This window comes from Petaurus breviceps, unplaced genomic scaffold (assembly GCF_028583685.1).
Source record: "Petaurus breviceps papuanus isolate PSGF00001 unplaced genomic scaffold, PetGlider_PUasm1.0 208, whole genome shotgun sequence".
In the NCBI taxonomy this organism is placed as follows: Eukaryota; Metazoa; Chordata; class Mammalia; order Diprotodontia; family Petauridae; genus Petaurus; species Petaurus breviceps.
In genome coordinates, this window is record NW_027185852.1 from 7,070,769 (window position 1) to 7,088,934 (window position 18,166).

General features: G+C 44.7%; 1 protein-coding gene across 3 annotated transcripts; it reads left to right on the forward strand.

Moving 5' to 3' along the window:
* The first annotated feature begins 956 nt into the window (after positions 1-956).
* Positions 957-17,351, forward strand: DEPDC1 (DEP domain containing 1). 3 transcript variants are annotated; one of them, XM_069093370.1, is made up of 12 exons: positions 2,061-2,247; positions 2,348-2,613; positions 5,843-5,990; positions 7,801-7,919; positions 8,418-8,548; positions 9,986-10,033; positions 10,603-10,743; positions 11,176-12,036; positions 12,737-12,909; positions 15,186-15,362; positions 15,585-15,770; positions 16,687-17,351. In XM_069093370.1, the coding sequence occupies exons 1-12, from the start codon at positions 2,176-2,178 to the stop codon at positions 16,825-16,827; spliced, it is 2,463 nt and encodes an 820-aa protein (XP_068949471.1). In that variant the 5' UTR covers positions 2,061-2,175; the 3' UTR covers positions 16,828-17,351. The 3 variants fall into 3 exon arrangements, with proteins under 3 accessions (XP_068949472.1, XP_068949471.1, XP_068949473.1); XM_069093372.1 differs by lacking the exon at positions 11,176-12,036 and having other exon boundaries at positions 2,071-2,247; XM_069093371.1 differs by lacking the exons at positions 15,186-15,362; positions 15,585-15,770; positions 16,687-17,351 and adding an exon at positions 15,045-15,179 and having other exon boundaries at positions 957-2,247.
* The last annotated feature ends 815 nt before the right edge of the window (positions 17,352-18,166 follow it).

An 18,166-nucleotide genomic window follows, 5' to 3' on the forward strand; every position in this document is an offset into this window, starting at 1 on the left:
CTAAGAGGACGGAATCGTGCTGTCATCCATAACCTCTGCCCACTGTGCCATGCTGAGTCTTTTGACAATGTGTACTTTTTATCAAATGATCAAATTTCTAAGAGCTCCCCAGATATCTTCCAAGAGCTCTATTTTTCCTCGCTTGTCTGATATCTGATATGAGACAAGTTCCCTGATAATGCTATACAGAAAGGCATGTGTTCTCATTTGTAAAGTTGGAGATGAACACTGTAAGGGTTTTTGTGAAAAGCCCAAAGCAATGCCAAAATGATTTGATATACTTTGAAATCAAGAACAAATCCGGCGAGAAACAGGAAAGGCTTAAATCAATGTAATACTAGGATAATTAGAAATTCGATGAACAAACCTAAAGGCATTCAGCTCTACTCTAAAAGGTTGTTTCAAAAATAACCAATTCATTATCTTCTTAAATGTGTATGTAGGAGTGAAAATAATACATTTGATTAAAATCTGTGAGGGCTGAGCTATCTGAATGAAGAAGGCTAAAATGTCCAAAAATTTAAAGATCAAGGCCTGAAGTTTTGGGGACCTAAGCAGATGAAAACATTTATTCAATAACTGTATGATTTAGCAAACTAGTTAACCAAGAGACAATGGCTGACCTGTGCTGGTTGGGGCAAGAGGACCTGTATGGGAATGCACTATAGCAGAAAGAGTATTACATTTGGAGTCAAGAGAGCTGGGTTCACCATTGGTCCTTCCTACCTGTGATGTGGGTGAGTTAACCCTTTCTGGGCCTCAGTAGCTCCACTCCAAAATGAAGGGGTTGGAAGGGCTTATCTATCTCTACATCCTTTCCAATTCTAAATCCCAGGATATGGTGTAGTTGATTCAAAAGAATGCTGGTTCTACAGTTAGGAAACATGGGTTCAGATCCCAGCTGCAGTGCTGAAGACCCATGGCCTTGGGCAAAACTCTCCACTCTTCTGGGCCTCAGTTTCCCCTTCCACAAGATGAGGAGACCGGACAGGATGGATTCTAAGTCCTTTCGAGGTGCAATTGTTCCAGTTCCAGGAATAGTGATCTGAAACCTCCTCAAGTTTCTGGGGTTTCTAAACAAGAAATCACATCTACACAACCTTGTCTCTCCATTGTTAAAGCCATGACTGTGTGGGGATGGGAGCTTTCTCCCTGCCTCCGGTAGGGCCCGGACCATACAGCTGAATCTCTCCATTAAGACGGCACTCACTGGGGCCAAAAGTCCTTGATTTTTTGGAGAGGACCAGAGAGCTTGGGCCGCTGGCCACCACACAGCTCGTTGCTGAGCATGACTGAGGGCCCGCACACAAACTTCTGAAGGCCTGTGAAATGGTGCAGGGAGGCCCAGGTTAGCAGTGCGGGCCCTGCGCTGGGCTCCGGAGAGGGCAGCCTTCGGGAGGACCTTCTGCCTCTCTCTTATCCTTACACAGCACCACAGCATGCCCCCTCGTGACTGCACCGGTCTGAAGATGCTGAGGGACAGTCAGGCAGCCCCAGGTGTGGAGGAAATCGAGTCCAACAGCGGCGAAGTGACTTGCCCAGGGTCACACCGCCAGTAAGTGTCCGATGCGGGGTCCCTGCGCTTACTGAACGACCTGAACTCTCTCTGCTGGCTCAGGGGCCACGTCGAAGCGCTCTTCTGTCTGGGGACGGGGAGGGGCGCGTGTTCAGAAGATGCTGCCCGAGGTAAACCTGGGGGACGAGGGGAGTCGCGCCAGCCCCTCTGCACCTCCCCAAGCTCGGCTGCAGGCTGCCTGCCCGGAGGCTGCGCTCGCAGGGCTGCGGAGGGGCTGGGCAGTTTAACACGGAGGCAGGCCCTCTCCCGCCGACTGGGGGCAGACGCTCCCGCCTCCACTCGGGCAGTCCTGCCCTGAGAGCGCAATGGAGGAGGGGGCTTGCCCGAGCCCCCCCTCTGGAGAAGTGTCCAGCTCTTCGGCCAGCCAGCCTCCTGCGGACCCAGGCCTCAGGGCACCCTGGAGAGCAGCGCCCGCGCCCAGCCAGGAGCGAGCTGAAGCCCCGCCCCCGTCGCGTCACGTGGCCACGCCTCCAGCCAATCGGCGGCGCCGCCCGGGCTATTCAAACTCTCTCGGGTCGCCCGGCAGACGGTTGGTTACGTGGCCGGAGCGGGGCGGCGGAGGCCGGGGAAGCTTCGCTGCTCGGGCTGCGGGCGCCGCCATGGGGGGAGGCCCGGCGGGGAGCATGGAGAGCCGGGGGGTGACCCCGGGGCCCTACCGGGCCACCCAGCTGGTAAGGGGGGAGCCCGGGCGGGGGCGGGGGGGGCCGAGGCCCCGCGTGCCGGAGCCCGGGAGGGCGCACTGACGCGGGCCGCCTCGCTCTGCCTCCGCAGTGGAACGAGCTGACGGCCGCGTTCCGGGCCGGGATGCCGCTGCGGCAGCATCGGCGGCGCTTCCAGAAGCACGGGCGCTGCTTCACGGCGGGCGAGGCGGCGGACTGGCTGTGCGCGCTGCTGCGGAGCCACGGCAGCTTCGGGCCCGACGTGTCGCGGCCGCAGGCGCTGCAGCTGCTGGGCAAGTTCCTCAAGAACCACGTCATCGAGGACGTGCGCGGGCGCTGGGGGTCGGAGGATGTGCAGGATGAGGGCCGGCTCTTCAGGTAGGGGCCGGGCGCTCCTCTCCCCCTCCGCCTCCCATCCGTCTGGGGGAGGGGGGTGTGAAGCTCTTACTGTTTGGGCCCCCCCCCCCGTCAGAGCCCCGCCCATTGAGGCCTGACGGCCCGGCCGTGCCAGGTGATTAGGGGGGGTCCAAGGGCCCCAGGCCTGGACGCCGGTGAGGACCTGTAGAGCCGAGATCAACCTGGAGATCTAGGAGGGCGGGGCGGGGCGGGGCACGTGCTGGGCCCCCCTAGTCAGTGTCAGGTTACATTGTAGCACAGCTGACACTGACATGGCCATGTGTTCAGCCGTGGCCCACTCCTGGTGACCCTGCTTGGGGCTTTCTTGCCAGAGGCCCCGGAACGCCTGTCATTTCTTCCTCTGGCTCATTTTACAGAGGAGGAAGCCTAGGCAGACAGGCTTAAAGTGACTTGGGGGTGATGTCGGAGGGGATTTGAATTCAGCTCCTCCTGACTCCAGGCCCAGTGCTCTGGCCCCAATAAGATAATAGCGAACCACATACTTGCTGAAAGCTATTTTGTACAGGTGACAGCTGTAAGACCCTGGGCCTATGCAGAGCCAAGCAGAACAGATTTTCTCCTTGGCCCAGTCGGCCACATCTGTTAGGCTCTTCACTCTGAGTCCCTGGCCCCTCCTCTCAGCAGGTGTAGGTCACAGCCTTCATCAGCCTTCTGCGGTCTTGGTGGTCACCGTGTTGGTTAGAGTTCTTACGTCCTGTGTGTCCTTAGCATGCTGTGGTCTCTGCGTCACTTGTTCTTTTGGTTCAGCTCCCTTCGCTCTGCATCCATCCCTTCATTTTTTACAGCACGATAATATTCCATTGCATTGATATGCCATAATTTGTTCAGACATTATCCAGTGGACTGGAACCCCCTTAGTTTCCATCTCTTTGCCCCTGCAGAAAGAGCTGCTGGACTTACTTTATGTCTTTGAGTCTTTTTCTTCTTTGTTCTCGTTAGGGTATTGACCTAGTAATATTATCACTGAGTGAAAGAATATGTTCATTCTTTAGTGTTTGAGGATAACTCCACATTCCTTTCCAGAATGACTGGACTATTCTCTAAAAACAGTGTATTAATGTGCCATTTTTCCACAGCCCCTCCAGCATTTGTCATTTTCCTTTTTTGTCTTCTTTACCAATCTGGTAGGTATGAGCTAGAACCTTAGAACTGCTTCAATTTACATTTCACTAATTATGAGTGATTTAGAGCAATTTTTCATATGGCTATTGATAGTTTAATTTCTTTAACAACTATTTGTTCATATCTTTTGACTATTTATCAATTGGGAAATTTTAAAAATTCCTTCTAGGATAGTAATGATAAAGTAAAATTTAGGATTTTGACGTGTAAAACAAGAAACTCATTTTAATGAACTGGGGGTGTAGAGGATGTGAAGGAGTTCACCCTAGGTGGCCAGGTTTTTTTTTTTTTATACTTTATCTTTTTTTTTTTAATGAATTTGGTTCCTTTTAGTTTACAGGATTCAATTCCACAATTCCTTGAGTTCCACATTTTGTGCCCCTCCCTGCCCTCCCCCCCATGGCGGCATATAGTCAAGTATAGGATCTGTAAATACTTTCACATTATACATTAGTCAGGTTATAAAGACATTGTATCAGATGGAATGAAAAATGGTAAAGAGGACATAAAACCAAACAAGAAAAGGAAAAAGATCAGGTATTTTGCTTCCATCTGGATATAAACTCAGTTCTTTCTAGTTCTTTCTCTGGATGTACACATTTCTCTCCATCACGGGTCTTTTGGGATTGATTTATATCACTGCATTGCTGAGAAGAGTCCAGTCTATCAAAGCTGGTCATCACACATACGTTGTGTCTGTAATTGTGTACAAATTTCTCCTGGTTCTACTCTTCTCACTCAGCATCAGTTTGTATAAGCCTCTCCAGGTAAATATGAAGACCATCTGCTCCTCGTTTCTTATAGCACAATAGTATTTCATAACATGCATATACCACAACTTGTTCAGCCATTCCCCAATTGATGAGCAGCCCCTTAATTTCTGATTCTTTGCCACCACAAAAAGAGCTACTAAAAACAGTTTTGTACATATGGGTCTTCCTCCCACTTCTATGATCTCTTTGGGATATAACCCTAGGAGTGGTATTGCTGGATCAAAGGAGGCCAGGTTTTTTCTTAGTGAAGTGGAGACAAGATCTAATGCTGAGAATTCTTAAGTGGACTCAGAACATTTTAGTTCTTTACAAGCTCTCACAGATCACCCAATGAGCACCCTCTTATTCTTATAAATGAAGGTCAGAAAGGTGCACTGACTTTCTCAAAGTCACATATGTAGCTAGTGAGTAATAGAGCTGGGTCTGGAACCCAGGACTTGAGCACCTGTCCAAATTCTCTACTCTGATTTATTTGTACCTACTGTGACATACATTCCTATATCTAGGAATAGGTTGAAAGGGGAGAAATGTATTAAGCGCTGAGGAAATGGAAAGGCCAGGTAGTACCAATGTGGCCGGAAAAACCAAGAAGAGCTTTAGAATTTAATGGGACAGATGTTTCCCTACCAAGAAGATAGTGAGTTCAAGGGTTACAGTGCTCTGGGGCCATGGAGCCCTGCAGCAATTGGAAATGAGGGTTGTTGGAGGAAGGGATAAGCCCATGGATCCCCTAATTCTGGCCTGTCTTCAAATTGATTGGCAGGTTGAGGTTGGGGGTTGGGGAAAGTCCCCTCTTTTCAAAGGTTTTTGGGTGTTTTCCCAGATAGCAACAAGTTTAAGAGCTAGGGGCCACAAAGGCAAACAAAAAATATGTGGAAAATAAAATGGTAAGTGATTATTTTCACAGCAAGAGAAGAGACTTTTAAAAAAATTTTAAGAGGGCTAAAAAAGCTTAGTATTCTACAGGTATTTAATGTAGTGGCAAAGAGTCTCATGCCAAGTCGGTGTCATTGTATTAGAACTTAATATAGTGATTGATGTTCATGCTGTTGACCTTGATTCTTCAAGAAAAAGTTCTAGTACTTTGGGTATGTTTTATTTAAAGAAAGTATGATTAGAATGATTTATCTCTGGAAAAGTCACTTACGTAAAACATTTCATTCCCTATCAAGGCCAAATAAATTTGATATTATTAATTATCCTATTAGTCAGAGTATGATTATCATACATAAAAGCTACAGGACATGATACCCAGTCTCACAATTTACATCAGTTCAAATCTGTTTTTGAAATAGGTTTCCTACAACTTCTCCAGTTAAAAGTGTACCACACCGTCATCCAGAATTGAGAAAAAGCAGCCTAGAGAATATTTTTAAAGAAAAAGAAAGTATCTTTAAATTACGACATTTATCTCGAAGGACTCCTAAAAAGCATGTCTATCAGGTAACGCATGTTTCCAATTGACGTGATTTCCAGTAATCAATAAAAAGTGAAGTGTACCATCCCACATCTAAGGCTCATTCGGTTCATCCCAAACTTAAACGTAGTTGGGTTTCAGAAGTTCAGTTTTAGTCAGTCTTTTGGCATTCAGAGCAGCCTGATGCATGAGCAGCACGCCTCCGGACATCACCAGAAATCAAAAGAGAACCCCAGATAGGCCAGAGCAAGGAAGTAGGATGAACTGGTGAGGAGCCAAGTGTAGGACTCAGCAGGGGCCTGGAGTCAAGCCAAAAGGGGAGCAGTGTAAATGCAAGAAGAGGTTAAAATGATGTGGACCCTGCGGGATGCAGAGAAAGAATGGGGGGGGGGGGGGGGGGGGGGGGCTGAGATTTCCTTAGGGGGGGGGGGGGGGGGGGGGGGGGGGGGGGGGGGGGGAAGGGGTGCTGGAGGACTGAGATTTCCTTAGCTAAGGAAGTTCTACCTCCGCTTCCTATAGACCATCCCCAAAGCCAGATGGAGTGTAACCACCCATTTTCTCTTAGAAGATGTTTTAAATGGTGTTGATAATATGGTTTCAACTGTCCAATCAGCATTTATGGAATTACTTTTATGGAAAATGCATTCTGACCTACAGCTTAGGAAGCCAGAAATACATCTTGATCCCTAGGTAATGGAGGGAGCACACAGTTTTCACAAAATCATCAGAGATTCATGGAGGAAGGAAAAGGCAGAAGGCTACACTCTGGTAACACCTCTCCTGCCTAAGAAGGCGCCTTCCTGGCTTTGTTCTTTTTAAATCTAGCAGATCCCAGGTTTTACAATTAAACAAAATGTAGTTCTTCCTAAGGAGTGAAGAAAGTAGGAGCTTGGATTCGTTTGCTGCTTGTTGGTATGTAAGGACGATTTGACTTATTTACCCAACATCAGGGATGGCCTAAGTCTGCTCTGCTGTGACCTTTTACTTTAACCACAGAAAAATGTTTTGAGGACATATTCATTTCAGGGGTCTGACTTTTCCTTGGTTCACATATGTAATCCATTGGACATGTATAATCTCTGTCTTGGGAATAGGAATAACAGCTAACATTTATATAATTGTTTAAGCTTTACCAAATACTTTTCTAACTATAGCTCTGGGACCTCAGTGATAAGATTAGCACTAGCTTGGGGAAGTCCAGCGTCTTGGCGTCATATTTTGTGTTTCACTGTTAATGAGGAATTTGGTTTTAATTTATTGTTGCTGACAAATTAGCCATCGTTATTAAGCACCTACTATGTACCAGACTCTTCGAGGTGGTGACAAAAGTGACATGATCCCTTCTTACAAGGACTTTATGGTCCAAGAGAAGTGATCTCTTGTTATAAGATGGGCCGCTTTTTAAAATTATCGTTGTATTATAGTAATTTTTTTTGGAAGCTTGAGTTTTTGTTTGAAAATGAAATATTTCTCTGGTATGCATGCTTTCGATAACTTCAGTAATCCCAAGCAACTGACCTTAATGCCCAAAGAAATCAAAGGTGCACCAAAAGCCTCTGAGTTATGTCTGAAGCCTATATTCTATCCTCGAAGCTGAGAGTGACTAAGAGTGTGGAACCCACAGTTGTGATCAGGGTGCTTTCACAACTAAGGCAAGCACTGCTCCTCTGCTGCACAACTTTGAAGAAATGGCTAGATTACTAAGCATTTCAAGGAAAGCATTATTTGGTTTAGTATTTTACCAAATTTGAAATGTTTTAATATGAAATGATTTCATATTTGGTAAATTACTTTAATAAGTTTTACCAAGCTAAACTTGTGATCTTCATTTTTTAGGAAAATACAGAAAATGTTAGAAGTGAAATTGGAGATGAAAATAAAGAAAACCCAGTAGAGGAAAGGGAAATAAGCCAGGAAGATATCGGAGAAATCTGGAGACATATTATTTTGATGCAGTAAGTCTGTATTTAGTTAAGACCAAGCTCTTGAGTTACTCAAACTTTGGTCCTTTTTATTCAAATATGCGAGTGGAAGCCCTAACGTACAGTCTCAAAGAATTTAAGGTTTTTAGTTAGATTCTTCTCACCCCTCCCCGACTTTAAACCCCAATTTTATAGACATTCCTGAAATTACTATTATAGAATCCTAAAAAGTTATTGGGGAGGGCTGGGGAAGCAATTGGGAAGAAGTAATTCTATCTCTCTTTCCCCTCCCCTCTCTTCTCATTTCCTCTCCTCTCTTTCCCCCTCCATCTGTCCCCCTCTCTGTATACATACATATATATGTGAAATTTTGTCAAAGGGAAAATGGGGAGATTGTTTGTACTTTCTTTTAAAATTAATCTCTTTGTCATACAGATTTCATCTTTGAAAGACTCTGAATGTAGCTTATTTTTATTTTTTATTTTCCTTGTTGTCTGAAATAAGATTCTCTTCATTATTGTTTCCATTCAGCTTACAAACCATTTTAGGTATGCCGTCTTTAGAAGAAGCCTTGGATCCAGCACAAGTAATACCTCAGTACATAATATATAACATGACCAATACGAGTAAACATGGAGTGGTTGTGCTGCAGAACAAAGCAGGTCAGGATGGCAGAGCGCATTCAGTACTTAGAGGAATTTGTTTTAAATTCTTCCAAGCTGCTTGGCTGGGGCTGGGGCTCGAGTCAGGGCAGAGCCCTGCGTCTGAGTGATGACACAGATGGTTATACAGGCATGGTGTTGAGTGATGCTGTTGATGTCGTTAGAGGGGACCGGGGTGAGTGCATGGGGACAGAGCTTGTGCTTCTCGGGTGTCCTGTGTCACACAGAACTCCCCTGCTGCCAGGGCTTAGCACTGACCGGAGGACTCGTTAGGATAGGCTTGCTTATCACCCAGATTGGCAGTGGAGGGAAATCAGTACAGCGCAGCAGGCCATTTGCAGGTGCGAGGCCAGACCCTTCAGGCCAGTGTTTTTCTTTGTTCGTTTGATTTGTGTGTTTTTTCCTCTTTCCCAGTTTTACTGCTCTTTGTAATCGTGCTACTAGAGCTGGACTTTCCTTTTGTCTATTAGGTAGATTTATCTAAATATTTAAAATGTGAACAACTTAGCAACTTTTGTACAAATAATTTTATTTAAACTATTTGAATAAATTTAAATTAAGGCCCCAATTCCCAAGAAATAGTCATGGCTTTTTCTTGCTTAAGGCACAAAGGGGCGATGCTTCGAGCTACTGAGGAAAGCATTTTTATCCCATGGAGAGCATTCCAACTCTTCGACTAAACAAGAATCGAGGAATAAAACGCACTTGTCTCTTCAGCCACAAGAATGTGAAATATCTCATTAAGTAGATATTTTGTAACTCTGACCATGTGAATATATAACAGAACCTGGGAAGCTATGCCCATTCCCAGACACATCACATAGTAGAATCTGAAATGGGTGGGGGCAATTTTAATCACTCACTAAAGGCTCGGCATGGGTGGCATGAAGGTATCCTTTCAGTTAGCCAAAACTGTTTGCTAAGAATACAATCTGGCAGGCCCGACCAGCTCGTGATTCCTGCCAGCGTCCTAGAGGGCCTGTGCATTGATGACGTATGTGTTTGATCAGGCTCCTTGGGAAATTGATACAGCAGTAGGGACAGGGACTGAATTCTTGAATGAATGACAGAACATTGATGAAGCCAAGCACTGTCTGCTGTCAGAACTCATCCTCCCGAATGGAGAAGGCATGACAAGTTGATATGGACCGACAGAACCATAATTCTCCCAACACTGTAGAGGAACACAAACTTCCAGGAGTCCTGGTTCAGTGGTCTCCCTTGGGTTTTTGTGGGTGGGAGGAGAGCCACACCCTCACGGCCAGAGCAGCGTGGCCCACATTCATTGTGCTGCTTTAAGGAATTAGAGGGGAATTGATGAACCTGTAGCTTCTGAAATCCTGTCAATCCAGATGGTGACCAGAGTTCTTTATGGCATTGCTTTTATGACCATTCTAAGTGGGTGAGTTACTGACTGTGTTCTCTTTTACTACATAGATGACCTTCCTCACTGGGTATTATCTGCTATGAAGTGTCTGGCAAACTGTAAGTTATGCAAGAATCTGTTTAATTTTATTGTCTTTCATCGCAGAGATGAGATGTTTAAAATTTTATTTTACAAAGATTTGAGTTAAATTAGAGAAAGCAAAATTGAGTTGTCTCCCTTTATGTAACATTGCTGTGTGATTTGACCTGCTCACCTGTGTTGACCCGATATTTCTGAATCACTTTATGTGGGTCATAGACTTTTAGAGCGGAACTAGACCTGAGGAATCATTTAGTCCTAGAACATTGTATAGATCTGCTGTCTGTACAGCTCTGTCTTGCTGATGTCAGCTAATGCCTATGACGCACTTCCTACCCCGGCACTTACCTGCCCTGCCTTTGACTCTTGCTTGTCCTTGCAGTGCTGTCCAGCACCCATGTGCCCATGGACCTCACTGGGCTTCCGTTCCTCTCAGTTGGACTTAATATTCTTTTCCCTACATATACATAAAAATTCAAGGATCAGTTATGGAGAGGTTTATTGTTGAGGTTTATGGCTCTTAAAAGAAACTTGTTAAAAAGAAAATATGTGGTACAACTGTACATACAGCCTTTTCTCCGTCTTTTAGGGCCAAGAAGTAATGACCTGAGTCAGCCAACTTATGTTGGATTTGAACGAGATGTATTCCGGACCATTGCCGACTATTTTCTAGATCTCCCAGAGCCTCTGCTTACTTTTGAATATTATGAGCTATTTGTTAATATATTGGGTATGTATGAGATCTCGGTTCCTGTGGATTTTAGTTTTTGGACTTCGTTTATATAAAAAACACAAAGGAAACCTTTACAGTAGAGAACTCTGAAATCTTATCATTACAATGATTGGACTCTTAGGGTAATTAGTACCTGAACATAGATAGTAGAAATCCTAATTATTTTCTGATTGGAACTATTTGAAGTAGAAATTTTAATCAGCTGTGCATTTTTTTTTTTAAGTAAAATGGTCCTATTTTGATGGGAAAACCTCTAATGTCCTGCATGTTTGCATTTTAATCTTGCATGCTTTTTAAGTGGCCTCTGAATTCAATACCTGCTTTTTGCATATTACTAACAATATATGATGCCCTTTTTTTTTAACTTTTTTCTGTTTTCATCCACTGTCAAACCAGTTGCATCTTAATTTTTGTTTCATTTTCTGTTAGTTGTCTGTGGCTACATCACGGTTCCAAATAGAACCAATGGAAAGCATAAAATCCAAGATGATTCACAGTCTTCAAAAGCCCTCCATGTAAACAATATGAACTCTTTCAAATCAACTGAGTGTCTTCTTCTTAGTCTACTTCATAAAGAGAAGCATAAGGAAGAATCAGAAACCTCTGAGACTCTTTATACAAATGAGCAGGAACCTAAAAGCCCAGGCACTAAGAAGCTGCCACTTTGTGATCCAGGCACCCGAAGATCCAGGGCTAATGTCTTCATTGGAGGCAGTTGTCAGAACTTAACAGGTTTGAAAAATGAACCTGTTTTGCCTTTATCTAAGCTTAAGCCAAGGTGCTATTCTTTGGAAAGAATTGTAGATGCTTCAGGGTTTGGTAGTACAGAAGGCCCGAGCTTCAGTCGGTCTGATCTTAATGTAGCAGGACAAAATAAGGAAAGATGGTTCTTGGGTTTTGAAGAGAACTCTAGACTGGATGTTTGTTCAGATGGAGACAGTCAAAAGTCATCCTGTGTGGGTTTTAAAAGAACGTCCACAGTAACTGTTCAAGACCAGGAGGAATCATGTAATGGGAAACTCAAAGCAAAACAGCTTTGTAGGTCTCACAGTTTGCTTTTCAACAGTCACAGAAGAAGAAGTTGCCGCATCAATATGCCTGTTGCTGAAATTACCATGAGGCCAAATTGCATGGATCACCTTGCACAGAGCACCACAGATGTGTCTGTAGCCATGGAAAGTGGGCCGTGGGATGCCAGAACCACAGTCAGGAAAAGACTCTGCCAAAGCACCTTAGAGCTTTCAGGAGAGTCTTTCCCTCCAGTGTCTTCTATGCTGACTGGCACTCAGAGTAAGGTTGATGCTTCCAAGTGCATGAAATAATAACTTTCACTGTTGACTAACCCTTTGTTTTTTGCTTTCCTGTTGTACCTTAGAATTTGCTTTACTTTTTGCAAAACAAATGTTTTGTTGGCTGTGCTTTTTATAGATAATTTGTATTTTTATTTGAGTTATTTAGCTTTTGGTACCATAGTGTATTTTATGTAATAGCATTTTATTTCTTCCCATCATTTTTCTTCCCCGCATTTGGTGATTTGGGTTATGAGTAATTTTTTGGTTGTTGTTCAAGTGAATGAGTCTTAACCTCCAGATGGACATATCATAATAGCTGATGTGTCTGTAGAGCCTTATAGTTTGCCAAGTACTTTGAAACCCAGTGAGATAGGTCGTAGTGTAAGCCTTCTTATCTCCATTTTGCAGATGAGGAAGTTCAGACCAGGGGAGGGTAATGGCCTCGCCTGGGATCCCACACTTGGGATGTCTGACAGAAGCACTGGTCTCCCAGCTGTGTCTGGTCTTTGAGGTTTCACCCCATTGGTTCTTCGTGGTGTGAACAAGGGGCTGTTTTGTTTGACACTGAGAGCAAGATCACAGTAGGATTAAGGTGCCAGTGAAAGAAGGCGTATGCAGCCTGTCCTGCCTTTCCTGCAGGCTCATGGCAGTTTGCGAGATCCCTGGCCCTTGTTTATGGTCACCATTTCTCCTTCTAGGTTTGCTGCAGCCTCATCTAGAGAGAGTTGCCATCGATGCCCTACAGATTTGCTGCTTGTTGCTTCCTCCGCCAAACCGGAGAAAGCTCCAGCTGCTGATGAGAATGATTTCTCGGATGAGTCAGAACGTTGATATGCCCAGACTTCATGATGCGATGGGGACAAGGTCACTTGTAAGTTTGCGCTTTAAGCAATGATAGACTCCAGTGGGAAGAGGAGATAAAAAGGATACTTCATACTGAGACATACGCGGGTAGTGGGTCAGCCTTGTAGATGACGGTAAGAACAGTTACCAGAGGCTGCCCCTGATGCCCCCACACCCTCCCTGACCTTCAGCCTCAGTCCTTCCCTGCTACTACCAGGTATCTGCAATGGTGCCTTTACTTTGTTTCCTCTCCCTCTTCTTAACGTCTTCACTCTGTCTTCTGACCCCTGAAGCCTGTCTCCAAAGTTACCAGTGATCTCCTAGTTGCCAAACCCAGTGACCTTTTCTCAGTCCTCATTCTCCTTGACCTCTCTGTAATCTCTGACACTGTTGGCCCAAGGGGGTACTGAGGAGGTGTGAATCTCAGTGTTGGTTCCATCTTGCAGGAAGATGAATTTCTGGAAACAAAGATGAAATCCCAACCCAGTTGGGAATTAATAACATTATTGCCCTTGGCCTCCTCCTTAAATGGGGAATCTAGAAGGTCTCCTGTGTCTACCCTGTCCAGTCACTTAATGAGGTGGAGTGGACAAACACAGAAAGCTGGCATCTGATCAGCCCCCATAAAGAAACATCACAGGCTAATGAGGCCCTCTCAGCACCTGCTCCCTGTGACCCCATGATCCACCCAACATGAAAGGGCTGTGGAGAGGATGATCGCAAAAGATTAGAAGATTGTGAAAAATCCACAAAGGCCCCACCCTTCTGTGTTCTGCCACTTGCTAATGAAGGCACAGAGGCTGGAACGACCACTTACTTCCAAAAATGGCACTTTGGAAACGAGCAATTCTTCTGTGAGGTATTTCCTCATCTTGAACACTCAACACACACAAACCGCCACAAGAGGCAGGTGCCAGTGTGATGGGCCACAGAGAAGTCACATCTCTGCAACAGTCCAGATTGTGCCACAATGAGGTAGAAACTATCCAGACTTGGAATGAAGGGCTAAAGCCTTGGCCACTGTGGGCCATGACTATTCTTGACCATTATAGAAGAGCCAGATGAGCTTTAAAAATCCAATCATTGTACATTTGTCTGGTTGGATTTTTTTTTTTTGGAGGGGGAAGGCAGGGCAGTTGGGATTAAGTGACTTGCCCAAGGTCACACGGCTAGTAAGTGTTAAGTGTCTGAGGCCGGATTTGAACTCGGGTCCTCCTGACTCCAGGGCTGGTGCTTTATTCACTGCGCCACCTAGCCGCCCCCAGTTATATTTTTTTAAATGGGATTGGTGATAACTAGGGATTCTTGCCTCCATGCAAATGATTGTCCCAATGCACAGTCCCAGCCTGTCTTCCAAGGCCCAGCCTCACGGGTTTCCCGGCCTGTGGGATTTCTCTGTCCTAATGGCCCCCGGGTATCTGTCCTCCCAGCCTTCTCACCCTGTTCTCCAAGGCGCTCTGTGGCCGGCCTCCGCCCTTATTTTACACAACTGCCCTTAACCTACTGTAGATTTCTAAACTAGACTCCTATCCAGTTCCTCTATCCTTTCCCATCCGCACCCCATCTTTGTGCATTCCACCCCCATCAGCCCCGCCTTAAAGCTCGGGGCAGGCTCCTTCTGAGCCCCCAAAGATAAGCGATTCCCCCACCCCCTCCTCCAGATTGCTTCTGCCAGTCTCTGACTTCTCTTCTGCATTTGTTCCTTCTAACTTTTACGGTTTCCTGTCTGTGCATAGATGTTTGAATCATTCCTGGGCCTAGAGCAGTTCATTGTGTATATTAGATATTTAGTAAATCTTCATTGAATTAAACTGAATGTGATATGACTTTTTCCCAAAGTTTTAAAGGTAAACCAGTTCCAATTTTGCAACTCCTGATGAATACTGGTTTTGGTAGATTATATATTCTCCTAATTGATATTTCTGTTGGATTGATTTTATGTAAAGAGTCATTGTTTTCTAATCAGTTTTAAACTTAAGCACCTTATATCAATCTGGTATTAATGAGTGCTGTCCAGTTTCCTGGTGAAATAGGGCACATCTATTAAAAGAAAATCCTAAACCTGTTTAATCCTGTGGAATTGTTTGGTTGAAAAATGCTCAGCGAATACAAGATCATTAGTATGGAATTAAGCAAAGCCAGCGTTCTTAATCTTTCTAACAGGCGTAAATTGTCTTCATCTGAACATTGAAATCAGCTTATGGCTTCATGGGAACACTTCAGCATGGCACTGCCGGGAAATGGCTGATCTTCTGATTCCGGTGAAAGTCTGGGTTTTGACTCCCATTTCTGAAATGCTTCCAGATGATACAGACGTTTTCCCGATGCGTGCTGCGCTGTGCTGAGGAGGTTGATCTGGACGAGCTGCTTGCTACACGATTAGTTTCCTTTCTGATGGATCATCATCAAGAAATCCTTCAAGTGCCATCCCACTTACAGGCCGCCGTGGAGAAGCACCTGGATTACCTGAGGAAAGGCCATGTAGGTGCTGGGAGCTCATAGCAGGAGGTTATCAGCTGTTGTGTCTTACATGAAAACTTGAAGTAAGCTCTGTAGCTCAAGTCAGTGTCTTAATGAACCTTTCCAAAGAGCTCCAGGTGTGGTTCACCTGCAGACTAGTAATTACCAAATTTCATTGAAATGATACTTGTTCACATAAGAACAGAAATAATAGAATTGCCTTTTTCCCTTTATTCTTCTCAGATTGCATATCCTGGCGATGAACTGATTCCTACGTTGCCAACTTACTCTTATTGTAAGCAGATAAGCCCCCAGGAATTTGATGAACAGAAAGTTTCTACCTCTCAGGTTGCAATTGCAGAACTTTTAGAGAATATTATTAAAGATAAAAGCTTACCTCTAAAAGAAAAAAAGAAAAAATTAAAGCAGGTAAGAGAAGAATTCCTTTGATAGTTATGTGACCATTTTCTAAGTTGAGTATGTCCTTAGAGAACTGCAGTTTATTTAGAGGACAGCCCTAATAAAATGGTCAGACTGAAGGTGGATGACAGATGCAGGGGCTTTGATCTTAATAAATCCAGCCATAGAAGAGGCTTTCAGTGAAGCCTCAAGGAGGTGATTGCTTGTGGAATCTTATCAGAAAACTCTCTTTTCAGTGCTTCTATTTTGTAAGTGTTGTACAGGAAATGTAATTAAATTTCCCTTTGATTTAATATCTTACAAGATTTTTGGAACATCAGTTATCATTATACTATATTGTAGACACAGAAGATAAGGGAAATTAAGCAGAATATATTCTGAGCCTCAGGAACGTATTTTAAAAATAAGCACCTGACATCAGGGTGTGTTTGTCATTTGCCTTTAGGGAATCAGCGGTTCCAGTTCTGGTTTTTTGAAGTTTTATTATTAACAAACCACACAGATCTTTGATAATCTTGCAGTTCATGAAGCTGTTGCTGCACACAAATGTGTCGCGTGATTAAATTTGTAGTCTGACAGTAAATTAACCTTGTGAGGCGGACACCCAGAAGCTCACAGTGCATGCTTGGCAGATACTTCCTGGGGGTTGCATACTTCGTGGTGCCACTTGAGGCATGTGCTCTGCTTGGTTGAAATGCTGAAGCACAAGGAGAACACAGAGAATACATGGTAATGTGCAAAATTTAGAAACGAGATATTTTCAAATTTAGTTACACATTAGAGATCATAGTTAAGCCTCATTTTACAGACTTTAAACACGTCATTACAGAGTCTTGCTGGCACTGAAACAGGGGCCCAGATCTGGGACCCTTACGTTGGGTGGCCAATCCAAGCCTCGCTCAGTCATCCTTCTAAACGTTTTAAGTTTCAGAAGGAATATCCTGCCATCTACCAGACGAGATTCCCAACTACAGAAAGTGAAGCCGCCCTGTTTGGTGACAAGCCAACCATCAAGCAACCAATGCTAGTTTTAAAAAAGCCAAAGTTCCGTGGCCTGAGGCACTGACTGTCGAACGGTATTAAAGGAAGGACTTGATGTTAAGGCATCCTCCTTTTCCTGTCCTTTCCCAAAACTACCGTGCTACAGACATAGAAAGGTACCAAAGGAGGTAGTGATACAAGAGATCTCATCAAAGCCAGGAGGTCTCAGTGGAAAACAAATGAAGAATGAAAGTACGATTAGTAATCAAAAATGTTCTGAGCATCTCGTGCCAGCAACTGGAAAAGCCATGACCACGTGTGCCTGAAGTAGACGTTCTTGATCGTTGACTGAAGGAGGCCTGAGCAGCAAGATGAACGTGGCGTTCTTTGAAAAGCCTTTCCCCATGTGTGCTGTGTGGGTGTGTGTGACAAGGAGTTCTAGGTGGTCAGGGTGCTGGCTAGCCATTCAGTCCAAGGATAGCTTGGTGAGGAACTTCTATAAACTTGGTAACTTATATATTCTGCTACGTTTTGCACTCATATTTTCCGTGTTTTTTTATGTATTTGTGTGTATTTGTTTAAAAGCTAGAAATACAGAATAATATTTCACTTGTTTCTGACACACTTGTCATATTTCAAGTTGGTGGTTCAGCCAGCTGAGATGTGCTGCTGTGTTCAGGATACAGAAGGTGCCTCCCAGCCCAGGAGGACAAGGCCCCGACTCCACCTGGCCTTCTTTTCTCTACTTGGACCCAGTTTGAGGGGAGTGTATTTCGTAGGCACAAATCAGGGCTGGGGTTGGTGCCAGCAGATGTCTTTGTAATGTCCCAGCACTGCTTGCCCTCCCTCCCTCGCAGAACCGCGGTGACAAGTGCGCGTTTAGACATGTGATGCATTGTTCACTCAGGAGGACATCGTGAATAACACGGAAATGAGGTTAGGCAGCTGCTTGTGCTGAGGACCCTCACACCATGGCCTTCCGTGAACCCGAGATAGCTTCCTCCTCCAGTTTACTCATTTGTTCTGCACCCTAGTCATTTGACTCTTAAGTCAGAAAAGAGACCGAATTGAGGAATGTGGTCCATTCTGCTTCTCAGTGGGATTTCATGATGCCTTAATGGTAGCATTCTATGTAACATGTTACCGCTTTTTATTACAAGTTGGGAGAGTTTGAAGAGAGATAGTTTAGATAAGTGGATATTTCATCCAGATCTTTTTTTTTTTTTTTAAGCAATCGGGGTTAAGTAACTTGCTCAAGGTCACACGGCCAGTTATTTCTGGGTGCGGTGCTAAGTGTCTGAGCCCGGATTTGATCCCCAGGTCATCCCGACACTGGAGCCGGTGCTCTTACTTGCTGAGCCACCTGGCCGCCCCTAAGCAATTGGGGTTAAGTAACTTGCTCAAGGTTACACGGCCAGGTGTTT